The sequence below is a fragment of the Akebia trifoliata genome, unplaced genomic scaffold (assembly GCF_017979445.1).
Source record: "Akebia trifoliata isolate Shusen 1 unplaced genomic scaffold, ASM1797944v1 Contig00056, whole genome shotgun sequence".
Lineage (NCBI taxonomy): Eukaryota > Viridiplantae > Streptophyta > Magnoliopsida > Ranunculales > Lardizabalaceae > Akebia > Akebia trifoliata.
In genome coordinates, this window is record NW_028236812.1 from 52404 (window position 1) to 64265 (window position 11862).

Consider the following 11862-nt stretch of genomic DNA (forward strand, 5'->3'; position numbering starts at 1 on the left):
CTTATCCAACCCCGAAATGTAGTAATTTACAAAACTTTGCATTTTACATCTCAATAGCCAATTGGAATTTTGGAAATCCTTTTTCTCCCAAATCCTTAACCTAATTCCAAATTTCAAATCCCAAATCAGATACCCTAATCACCCCTTTTTCTTCTTCTTCTCCCATGATCTATCGTCCTTCATCATATTTTGTATTAGAACTAAACCTGAAATAGTTAAAGATGATATTGGAAGTCAAAACTAGATTAATTTTACCTTTCGGGAAGTCATTCGAGGTATTGTGTAGTGATTATTATGAATAGGACCCAATTTCAAACAATTTCGCTGAGAAGATCTTACAAAATACCAAAGCTAAGAGATTTTGTAGATATTATGATGAAGATTTTGTAGATATTATGATGAAGATTTTGTTGTTCAATTTTGTCTAGGAAAGTTCATCAATAGTTTTGAGTGTAAGGTGGTTAGTTTAAAGGTATGTCATATCGTGCTGGGACGCGGTTGGACATCACGTGAATGGGTTACTTTTGATGCGGAACAGGGTATTCTACGTGTTGCTTCATACAAACGATATCTGCTCAAGATATCATCGTGAAAGTCAATACCTACGGTACCACCAGTCCAAGAGCATGTTGCAAAAAAGACAGATCGAACATCAGTTTTAGAAGATGGTGTGTTTACTGTTTACAGCTCTAGAATCAACGCAGGAACTAGATCATGAAGTGGAAAATACGTCAAAAAAGCCTAAGATATTTTTGGAGACAGTATCTACAGTTTTTGTTCATGATGCCGCTATTCCATCACTACCTCAAACCGACTTAATCATCTCAGACGGGTACAATGAAGACTTTACCGAGATAGATCGCAATTTGAAGTTAATGTTTCAACACCACATCGAGACATGAGGACAAATCTTTGCCAAAAGGGATGAACCACAAATTGTCATGATCATTTTCAAGCACTTTAAAATTCGAGGATGAGGTTTCTCCAACCAAAGGAGAATAATGCGGAATACAAATCAAGTCAATAGTAAAAAATGTAGGTTTCTTATAAATAAATCACAAGAGTTAGGGTTAAGTAAACCAGAGATTAGAAAGGGCAAAAAAGAAGAGAAATATGGGAGAAGAGGTGAAATCTTAGGTCATTCTCATCCCATTATTTTACTTAAAACATTAACCTCTATTAATATTAAGTGAACTGCACAAAATACCTTGGCAATCACTTTTACATAATAATATTAAAAAAAAGCATATATGCGTACACTTCCCTTCAAGTTGGTGCATAGATATCTATCATGCCCAACTTGGACAACAAAAAAATCAACTAGCCTTGTTAACTCCTCTCGGAAGAATATCTGCCAATTGATCAGAAGATTGAATGTAGGGAATGCAAATCTGTCTGGCATGGAGTTTTTCACGAATAAAATGACGATCCACCTCAATGTGTTTAGTGCGATCATGTTGGACAAGGTTGTGAGCAATATTGATGGCCGCCTTGCTGTCACAAAAAAGTTGCATTGGACTAGGCACAAAAAAACTTAGCTCAGATAGGATAGATTGCAAAGACAAGGCATCACATACCCCATGAGTCATAGCTCGATATTCAATTTCAACACTAGAGCAGGACACTACAGATTGCTTCTTACTACGCCAAGTCACATGATTACCCCCAACAAAAATACAATAGCCAAAAGTGGAACGACTATTTATAAGGGATCCAACCTCAATCAACATCAGTGAATATTTCAACACGTGTGTGACCATGACGAGCAAATAATATACCACATCCAGGTAAGGACTTCAAGTATTGAAGTATCCGTTATGCAACATCAAGATGGGGAGTTTGAGGAGCATGCATAAATTGACCGATCATACTTACAACATATGAGATATCAAGACGAGTGAGTGATAAATAAATAAGCTTCCCCGCCAAATGCTAATACTGTCCAACATCTAGTACTAACTCTTCGACTATGTCACAAAGATGATGATTAGGCTCAATTGGGGTTTCAACAGGCTTTGCTGCAAGCTTTCCTGTTTGGGTGAGCAAATCTAACACATTTTTTCCGACTTAGTAAGATATAGTGTAGCGGAAATGTAGGATTTAGAGTCAATGGACTCAAGTTGAACCAATAGGTTCAAAAGGGTGAATTGATGGATTCAAAACTCTAGTAAACTAGAAGACAAGTTTGTTCTAAGCAAAGAATTGTATTTGATTGATAATTATCAATTTTCAGATTTGGAACTCCTTATATAGATACCTCCATCATAACAACTTAAAATCCTGGGTCATTCTCATCCCATGATTTCACTTAAATATTAACCTCTATTAATATTTAGTGATTGCCCAAAATACTCTGGCAGTTAGTTTTACATAATAATATAACAAAGAAGCATATATGTGTGCAAGGGGCTCCGATGAAAAAGTAGTTATTATTTAGGTTTTCACTTAATTAGGTCTAGATTTATTATTCGAGATTATTTTACATTAGTTATTTTTTTAGTTTTGAGTTGTTTTAGGGTTTTATTTTTATGTTTTTTGAGTTTATTTTCACGTTTTATTGGCCCATGGTCTTAGTATAATATTTATGGGCAATTTAGTAACTTTAGTTAGTCTCTTATTTAAGTTTATTAGGGTTGAAAAATTAAGAGAGAGAAAGTTACAACATTAGATTATATATTTGGTTGTTTAGTTTGATTAGGATTCTTGGATTTATTTTCTTTACATAGATTGTGTTGAGTGTTGTGTTATCCGCCTCCGTTCTCGGGTGTCACATGCTCACGTATCATGCCCCAAATCGATCTGTGACCTTCTTATATTCATAGTTGCGCCTTTTTCATCAAATCGGTCTTTTGGGGTAAATGGTTGTCAACATGGTATCAGAGCGCTAAGTTTGTATAGGTCATTGTTCAAGTCTCCTCGAAGGAATTTTCCACCCTTATGGGTGATGGGGAGTACTAAGTGTTGTGTTATCCGCCTTTGCTCTCGGGTGTCACATGCTCACGTATCGTGCACTAGTTCGACCTGTGACCCTCTTATATTCATACTTGCACATTCCCCATCAGATCAGTCTTTTGGGGTAAATGGTTGTCAATAGATTGTACTAAGATATTTTGTAAGGAAGATGATGAATGAAATAAAAAAAAATATAGTTATTGTTTGGATGTTGGTGCATTCAATGTGGTTGATGCCATGGAAATCATTAGGGTAATTCTAAGGTAAATAACTTGGAATAAACCTTATTTCATTTATATATAGATTTTATTAAGATTTTTTTTAATGAAGAGAATAAATGGAATAAACAAAATTATAGTTATTGTTTGGATGTTGGTGAATTAAACGTGGTTGATGCTATGGAAATCATTGGGGTGATTCCAAGGTAAATATATATATATATATATATATATATTTCTTTTTTTAATCTTCTTCTTATCCTCTATCTCTTCTCCAATCCATCTTTTCTACATTTTTTCTTTTTTTTCTTTTTTTGTGAGAGATCAAGAAATCATAAAGAATCCATCAAGAACCCTTTAATCCTTTCAAGAAACTAATCCATAAACTATGTTTTTTTGATTTTTGATTTCTCGAATTCTTAATTCTTGATTCTTGAAACCTACAAACCTTAATCTTTTCCACTTTCTTTTAACCCTTATCTAACCCCAACTAAAATATAGTATTTTACAAAACTTTGTATTTTGCATCTCAATAGTCAATTGGGATTTTGGAAATCCTTTTTCGCTCAAATCCTTAACCCAATCCCAAATCCCAAATCAGATCCTAATCACCCCCTTTTTCTTCATCTTCCCCCACCGTCCTACATCAATATTACCTCATGTGACCTCAAAAACCAAGTTTAGAGTTAATATAGGAACACAATTTTGTTTCCAAGAAGCTTGGAATTACCTGTGCTTCTGGTGTCGGAGGGAATCATTCATAGCCATAGTCGATCCATTATGCGCATCATTGTTGACATACGTTGCAATATTCGGACGCAATGGCCCTACTTAGTCACCACCACCATCATTGTCAAAGCTTTATCCCCTAAAAAATTGGGGTTTTCTAATTGAATCCTATTCCTTCACCCAGTTTTGCGAAAAGCCATATCATCTATTGATTCAGGTTTGTTCATACTGTTCTCACTATCTCAATCTGCATCCTTGTTGGTCTTTCTCTCGTTTTTTTAGAACCTTCAACTTGCATGTTCCTTAGAGTTCTTTTTTTTTCTCCTTTTGGAACTGAGGCATCTTGGCACATGTTCCTTATGGTTGTGCTATTATTGATCTTTATTTCACATGACCTAACTTCTCAATCGACTTTCCCTTAGTTTGTCACCTATTGGGAGTTTGGGACCACTCCTACATTTTGAGGAATGCATTTTTCTGAGTCATTTTTCCTGTTCATCTCAGCATCCTCATCTCTGCTGTGATTGAAAATCAATGCAAAACTAAAATTTGTGGGTGTTGGGGACTTGGTCGCTCCTTTGCACACGTAAACTTTTCAGATTAAAATTTCAGTGCGAATGAATGATTTCGTGGCATTCAGAGGTTTGCACCAATTTGCAAGTATAACAAGAAGAGCCTACACGTCTTTGATGATCAGGATTTTTATGGTAATAGCTATTCTCCTAAAGAGCTCTTTTTTTGCTAGTGTTACTCTGGCATTGAATGCTTGCTGTGTTGATACTTGTTGCTACTCATACATTCCTGAGCATGGCACAACAGTTTTGGACATGTACAAAAAAATGATATCAAAATATGTCTAATTCCAACACGATAAAATGAGATTCCTTTTGTGAAAATCCATGTAACATATCATGTGAAGTATGGAACCTCATAAGTGAAAATGTTAAGAATCCTCACAACTATGTTGAATAGTTTACATTAGCCGTTAACATACATAGTAGAACTTCTAATCTTTTCGTGATGTAAGTTTTGCTATCTGCTTTCTTAGATTTCCCAGTAGTTTTGTTTCATTAATACATGCTTACATCTTCTAAAGTAGGTTTTGGCTTTTATTCATCTGATATTTATTTCTAATATTTTTGTTCAGCCATATTGCCATGTTCAAATTTTCAGAAGTTGATGTGCCTAACACCTGTCAAGTGTCGACACCTTGACTTCTTGGCACCCATGTCACATGTCTAGGTGACACTACTTTTTTGGTGCTTGGAATGAGAGATTTGATAAAGACTGTTTTCTTTTACCAGGGCCTTATACCAGGTGGTGCTCTGAAACCCATCGATGTAAATGCGGATCTGACTTTTGATGTGACTGAGCACTATTGGTTTCCAATGCTTGCGGGCTTATCTGACCTGGCATCAGATCCTAGAGCAGAGGTCAGAAATTGTGCCCTTGAGGTGCTTTTCGATTTGTTGAATAAGAGAGGTCGCAAATTCTCGTCAGCATTTTGGGAGAGCATTTTTCACCGTGTCCTTTTCCCCATTTTTGATCATGTGAGACATGCTGGAAGGGAGAACTTGGTTTCTTCTGATGATGAATGGCTTCGTGAAACCAGTATTCACTCACTTCAGTTGTTGTGCAACCTTTTTAATACTTTCTACAAGGTACACACAACTTGAATTTGGTTCATGGACCTTTTTCTCTTCTGAACTAAGTGCCAAGTGTCTTTGATAGAATAAACTTTACCTTGATTGTTTTTAATGTAATGCATGTGAATACTGGCTTTTTATAATTGAACGGAGGAACAAGATTCGCTCAGCTGATCCCAAATTTTTGGGATAAAGCTTTGACGGCAACGCTGATGATAATGATGTTTTGCACTAATATTGAGCTTATCTTGGGATTGGTTGAGCTTATCTAAAGGAATTCTCCTTTTAGATAATTTTCTTTTCCTTGTTCTCTTTCTTCTGTTTATGTATTGTTTGGGGATTTTCCTTTTATCTTAATGAATTCATATTCACTTCTGAAAGACTGGGGACTTTGCTCAAGATAGAGTTGAACGGTGGAATAGGATCCATGTTGTTTCCTCTATATTTGGGATCTGTGTTACGTGGTCCATCGGTTGGCTTGGTTTGAATTCGGGTTCGTGGTTCACCACTCTAGAACGAACCCAGTTAGTAGGGGGAGGCAGAGACAATTTGTTTCTTGGTTCACTTAAGTTCGCTAGTTCAGTTTGCTCATGCACATATAATTCAAGCATGCAAGTTACATGTAAGACTATAATGTTAAAAATTCTTATAGAGTTAAACAGAAACAAATACATATAATGGTCGAAATTCTAAATATAAACAAGGATAAAAATAAAAATAGGGCTAAAATATGCATATATCCAAAAAAGGAACAGATCTAAAAACCATCCCTTATCAAGATCAAATGTCATACTAATTAAACTAAAATCAACAAGCTTTCATGTTCCAGTAGCATGCAGAAATGTTAATGTTCATTGAGATTCAAAGAACAAATGTTTGAAGATGTATTTCCTAATAAACTATTTATTTCACCCTAAAAGATGGGAAGTTATGGCGACTACCAGGTGGCTGGATTGTTCATCATGATCTCTATGCAGTCTGCAACACTAGATGTAATTTTAATTATCAAGTTCCGAACATCAATGAATCCCACCCCACCCCACCCATGCATATGCATGTGTATAGTTCTAACATTTAATATTTTTCGAACTGTCTCAGTATTAATTGTGTTTACAACTTCATTTCTTTTTTCCTTATTATGTGCAGGAGGTCTGCTTTATGCTGCCACCTCTGCTTGGTTTGCTGCTGGATTGTGCCAAAAAGACTGATCGAGCTGTGGTTTCAATCTCTCTTGGTGCTTTGGTGCATCTCATAGAAGTTGGAGGCCACCAATTCAGTGAAAACGACTGGGATACCCTACTTAAAAGCATTAGGTAAAGTATTGCTTCTTACTTGATTATGTGCTGTATCCTTCGAAGTTTTTATTTGCGTCTTCTTCATTTTTTTATTGTCAGGGATGCTTCATACACAACTCAACCTGTTGAGCTCCTCAACTCTTTGGGTTTTGATAGCTCAAAGAGCCAGTCGTTGCTAACCAGAGATACAGAGATTAATACGAGTGACAGTCCTTCCCTTAGGTCTGTTGACAATGGGAAAGTGGACAATCATCAGTTTGGTAGCAGTGAGAATGGGAAAATCTTTGGTTGGGCATCTCCCCGTGTTGGTGTTGACAGCCCTAGAAAGAATCCCAGTGCATCTATCTTTCAGGATGATTATCAAGACATCAAGCCACATCCAAATTTGGAGGAATCTGAAGGTTTACGATTCTTAAGTATATTTTTGCGCTGAATATGGATGCTTAATCTATGTTCTAAACTTTATTGCATTTATTCAAGGTAAGTCTATAAATGGAACCTTTTTGTAGGCCTTCCATCACCATCCGGAAGATCTCAAAAACCTGCTGGAGCTCAAGATTTTCAACGGAGTCAAACATTAGGTCAAAGGATAATGGTTAATATGATGGACAACCTTTTACTCAGAAATCTTACCTCTAAATCAAGAAGCCGTCCTTCAGATGCTTTGATACCATCTTCTCCAGTCAAGGTATTGGAATAGTGGACATCAACTAACTTTTGGCCTGTTAACATTTAAACGAAGCTGATAATTTTCTCACCATAATGGAGTCAAAATCTGAATCTAATTGGGATCCCAGTTCTATGTATTTTCTCTCTTTTATCTAAGCAACTGGTTTGTTTTCTATTCGTTAGCATTTTATATTACAATTTATTCATTGGACACGAAAGTTATATCACAAATATGTTTCCTTGTGGGAAAGCTATTGATTGTGTTCTTCTCCCCTGGTTATCTGGTATTCTGGAAGCCAAAATCTGAATTACCCTCGATGGATTAAGGAGAAGATTTTACCATCATTCTCAGTTTAGATATCTGGAGGTGAAGAATGATATTTGAGATGGATTTATACTAGTGGTCCTTGTCGGAAGAGACTGATAATTCTCTAAATATCAGGTACATAACAATTAGTATCAGAGTGGTTTCCTAAGCTAAAGGTTGTGGGTTCCAGGGAGGCCAAATCCTATGATTAGAGAAGTACGTGGAGTTCAGGTGAAGATTTGAAGACGGCAAAGACTTGAAGAATTGACTGTGATCAACATGAGATTTGAAAATTCTACAATAATTTTATAAATTTCAACCTTAAGGACAAGGTTATTTTTCAAGAAGGGTGGAATCATACGTACCTAAATATATGAGGATAGGAGAAATGTATTTTTAGTATATTTGAGTATGGGATCATTACTAGTTGGGTTTATGGGGGAGATGGGAAGGAGTTATTTCTACATGGGTACTAGGTTGGTAGTCAGATTCCTTGTGTGGGTAGGTTAGTGAGGGAGTTGTTCTATTTTATAGGGAGTGGTAGTTACTTTTGGAGGGAGGACTCTATGTATTTCATCTCCAAGAAGTTGTTATCTCTGAACTTGATTTCATCTTATCTGTATTGTTTAAAGCAGTTCCAAAGGGATTTGATCTCTGTAGCTTTATGCTCAGCCATATGTCACATTTGGAGGGAACATGACAGGAAACTTTTTTATGAAAAAAGAATGGAGGAAGATCAAATTCTTTATCAGATAAGTCTGGACATTCATGGGGTCTTTGATGGGTGGTGGTTGACGATTTGGGTCCCCTAGGTGTAGAGCTGCTGCAACGATGGGGATGTGAAGGAAGGGAGAAACGAGGCCAGTAATGATGGTAAACTGGACGCTCCCTTTGGATGGTTACATCAAATTATATAGCTTAGATCGAACTAGAAGCCATCTATGAAGGTCTGACATATGCGATTCAGAAGGGTTATTCCAATGTGATTGTTTCAGCTGATTCAAAGTATGCAGTGAATTCAATTAATTCTGTTTCGGAGGCCTCGTGGAGCATCATAACATCAGTTGGAGGATTGAGGACATTAGAAGCCAATTTCCAGGTTGTTTGATTGAATTTTCTTGGCGGGAATCACACCAGGCTGCAGATTTTCTTGCAATGAAAGGATCAATTTTAGAGAGTTTTTGGTTGTTTGGTGATGTTTGTTCTATCCCTCATGAACTGAATCTAATCCTTGCAAAGGATTTGATTTCAGATTATCATAGAGTTTAATCCTTCCATTTCTATTAATACGATGGGTGGGGTCCTTCCCCCTTCTTATTGATAAATTTTTTTATAAAAAAAATTGTGTTTTTGAAATTGACCTGTGAATATTAGGTACATAAAACTATTATACTAGTTCACAATTTCTTGGTTTAGAAAAATTACCTTGTGCTTTGAATGGAAATTTTACTACTAGTTGGTCAATATTTGTTATTTTTGTGATACATCTGCAGTTAATTATTTTCTTTTTCTTGATTGAATGCCATTGTAGATTCCTGATGCTGTTGAGCCTGATCTGGTGGATGAGGAGGAAAGTCCCCTATTGGGAACTATTAGGGGTAAATGCATCACTCAACTACTACTTCTAGGGGCAATTGATAGTATTCAGGTATGACTCTCTTTGTTCTGTTTCTTATAGATGTTAAAATAATTTTGCCTGTTGATGGCAGACATTTTACATGTCTCAAAATTTCAAATCTTATAGACATCCAACCTGATCAATTATATATGGATGTTCAGGACATATCACCAATTTACTACATGCAAGAAGGATGTCTAAATGCTCTTTGTTGGGGCTACTGACATTTCCTTTTCTGTTTTATGGTTTCGGTAGAACATAATAGTAAAATTGAGAGCCTGAAAATGAAGAAAAAAATAAACAGGAGAGGTTGTTCATTCTTGTGTCTCTTAATACCACTGAAGGTGTAAGATATGTGGTTCATAATTAATGCGACTTTGAAAATGCAGAAAAAATATTGGAGCAAGTTGAAGGCCTCACAGAAGATTACCATAATGGACACTTTGCTCTCCATTTTAGAATTTGCTACTTCATATAATTCATATACCAACCTTAGAATGCGTATGCACCATATTCCTGCTGAAAGGTAGCCTACATATACATATTCCAATTCATTTTTCTTTCTATTCTTATCATATAATTTCCAAAATCCTTTTGGTAAACTAACACATTCATGATTCACAAGCCGCCATTGAATCTTTTTCGCCAGGAATTATCTGGAACCTGCATTTATTTAGATATATTACAGAAAACAACTACAAAATTTAACACTGACAGTGAGGAACCACTGGCCACTAATGGTTCCCATGAGGTTAATGTAGCTTCAGTTGATGACCCAAGCTATATCGAAAAGTCCACTGCAGAAGAGAAGCTTGATGGAGTAGCAGAAGAGCGGCTGGTATCTTTCTGTCGACAGATACTGAAGGAGGCATCTGACCTACAGTATGGCACAGGGGAAGCTGCTAATGTAGATGTTCATTGAGTTCTGGAGTTACGTTCTCCAATTATTGTGAAGGTATGGAAGTTTTTATTTCTGAATCTTATTTACTTGTTCTTGTTGAATGTAGGGTGCTTATATATTTAAATTTCTAAAGAAAAGTGTGAAGTGTGAATTATTAAAGAGTTGTTCCCCCCTTTTAATAGCTCCATGTTGGCTTATTCTTATTGTTTCCAAAGGCGATCTTGGAGATCACCTGAGGCAAAAACTGTGATCATCTTGAACGTGCACACCCCAAACATTCAAGGACCCCACCTAGTGTTACTTGCTGCCAGCCTCTACTTTGGTGTGAAGCGATCATTTCCTGTAAACTACCTCACTGTTTCAATGGCGAAATATTTACTATACATTTTTTCCTCTAGTGGGGTGGGAACTGCCGGATTTATTGGTAGATGTTTGTCACAATTACTTCTTTTGCTTATTGAAGGGAAACTACACAAAGATGGGGTTGTATACTTTAATCAATAGATGATCCTTTTATTGATATGTTTCAGAATTTTAGCAGACCATTGGCTTGCACTTTCGGAGAGGTAGTGCCAAGTTCTTGTTGTCTTTCTTCAATATGACTTGACTTTATTTTTCCATGTACCCCAGAATTCTGGGCATTTTTTCATTTTTGATGAATTGGATTTGGATGTAGTACATGTATCTGTCCATTTTTTCCTTCATATATTCTTTAGCTATTTTCCCCCCGTATTTAGATGTGCACTCTGATGTTAGGTGATATACTGCACACCTAATCCGTTGATTTGCCATGTACTAGAGTTAAAAAAACAAAAAACAAAACAGCTGTTAAGGAGGATATGTGGAAAATGTGTGTTCCATGGGATTACTTTGGTGAGGCCCGGATACCCAAGGTATCAACGAAAAAAGGATACGTGGCAGCAAGCCAGGAAACTAACAGCCAGGTTACTTGAACACCTGGTGGCACAGAATCTCATCTCTTTATATCCTAAACTGGTTGACTTGAATCTTTGAGAATTTCAATATTTCTAGTTTAAACATTTTTTCTACGGAATTCATCTCAGTTACTTTCTCTTTGAATTCATGGGTTGCCATGACAAAGAAAGTATACTTACATAACTGGTCTTTCAGGTGCTTAATGGGATGTGCTTTATGAACCCTCAGATTTTCAGAAAGCACCTGAGAGAGTTTTATCCCTTGTTTACTAAGCTTGTGTGCTGCGACCAGGTAATCCTTTCTTCCCTAGGTGTATCTTCGTCAAGTGCATGCATCTATCTCCATTCTCCAACCCAATATTATCCCAACAAATGCTATAAAGACTTGGTCCTCAAGGGCTCAGGATTTATCTTGCTTTCTGGCCTTATTGTGAAGCTACAAACATTTACTTTCTGATTTTAGGGCCAAACACCCTAACCATTGGGTATCCTATTCTTTTTTAGAAAGTGATGGTCCACTTGATCCTCTTCTTACAATGTAAGAATGTGGGAGGCACACATACTCCCCATCAAGACACAGACTATGCACTAT

At 36.4% G+C, this 11862-nt stretch overlaps 1 protein-coding gene across 6 annotated transcripts in view; it reads left to right on the plus strand.

Annotated features, from left to right (window-relative positions):
• Window positions 1-11849, plus strand: part of LOC147382069 (brefeldin A-inhibited guanine nucleotide-exchange protein 5-like) — a 29186-nt gene extending 17337 nt beyond the window's left edge. The window contains exons 6-13 of one of the 6 annotated variants that reach the window (XM_086429594.1): window positions 5204-5560; window positions 6692-6858; window positions 6940-7256; window positions 7350-7528; window positions 9348-9464; window positions 9824-9960; window positions 10196-10389; window positions 11467-11849. In XM_086429594.1, coding sequence (XP_086285720.1) covers window positions 5204-5560; window positions 6692-6858; window positions 6940-7256; window positions 7350-7528; window positions 9348-9464; window positions 9824-9960; window positions 10196-10205 — 1284 coding nt within the window. In that variant the 3' untranslated portion in view covers window positions 10206-10389; window positions 11467-11849. Of the gene's footprint in view, window positions 1-5203; window positions 5561-6691; window positions 6859-6939; window positions 7257-7349; window positions 7529-9347; window positions 9465-9823; window positions 9961-10083; window positions 10390-11466 lie in introns of all 6 variants that reach the window. The other 5 variants (XM_086429591.1, XM_086429593.1, XM_086429596.1 and 2 more) reach the window with 5 other exon arrangements.
• Window positions 11850-11862: the final 13 nt, after the last annotated feature.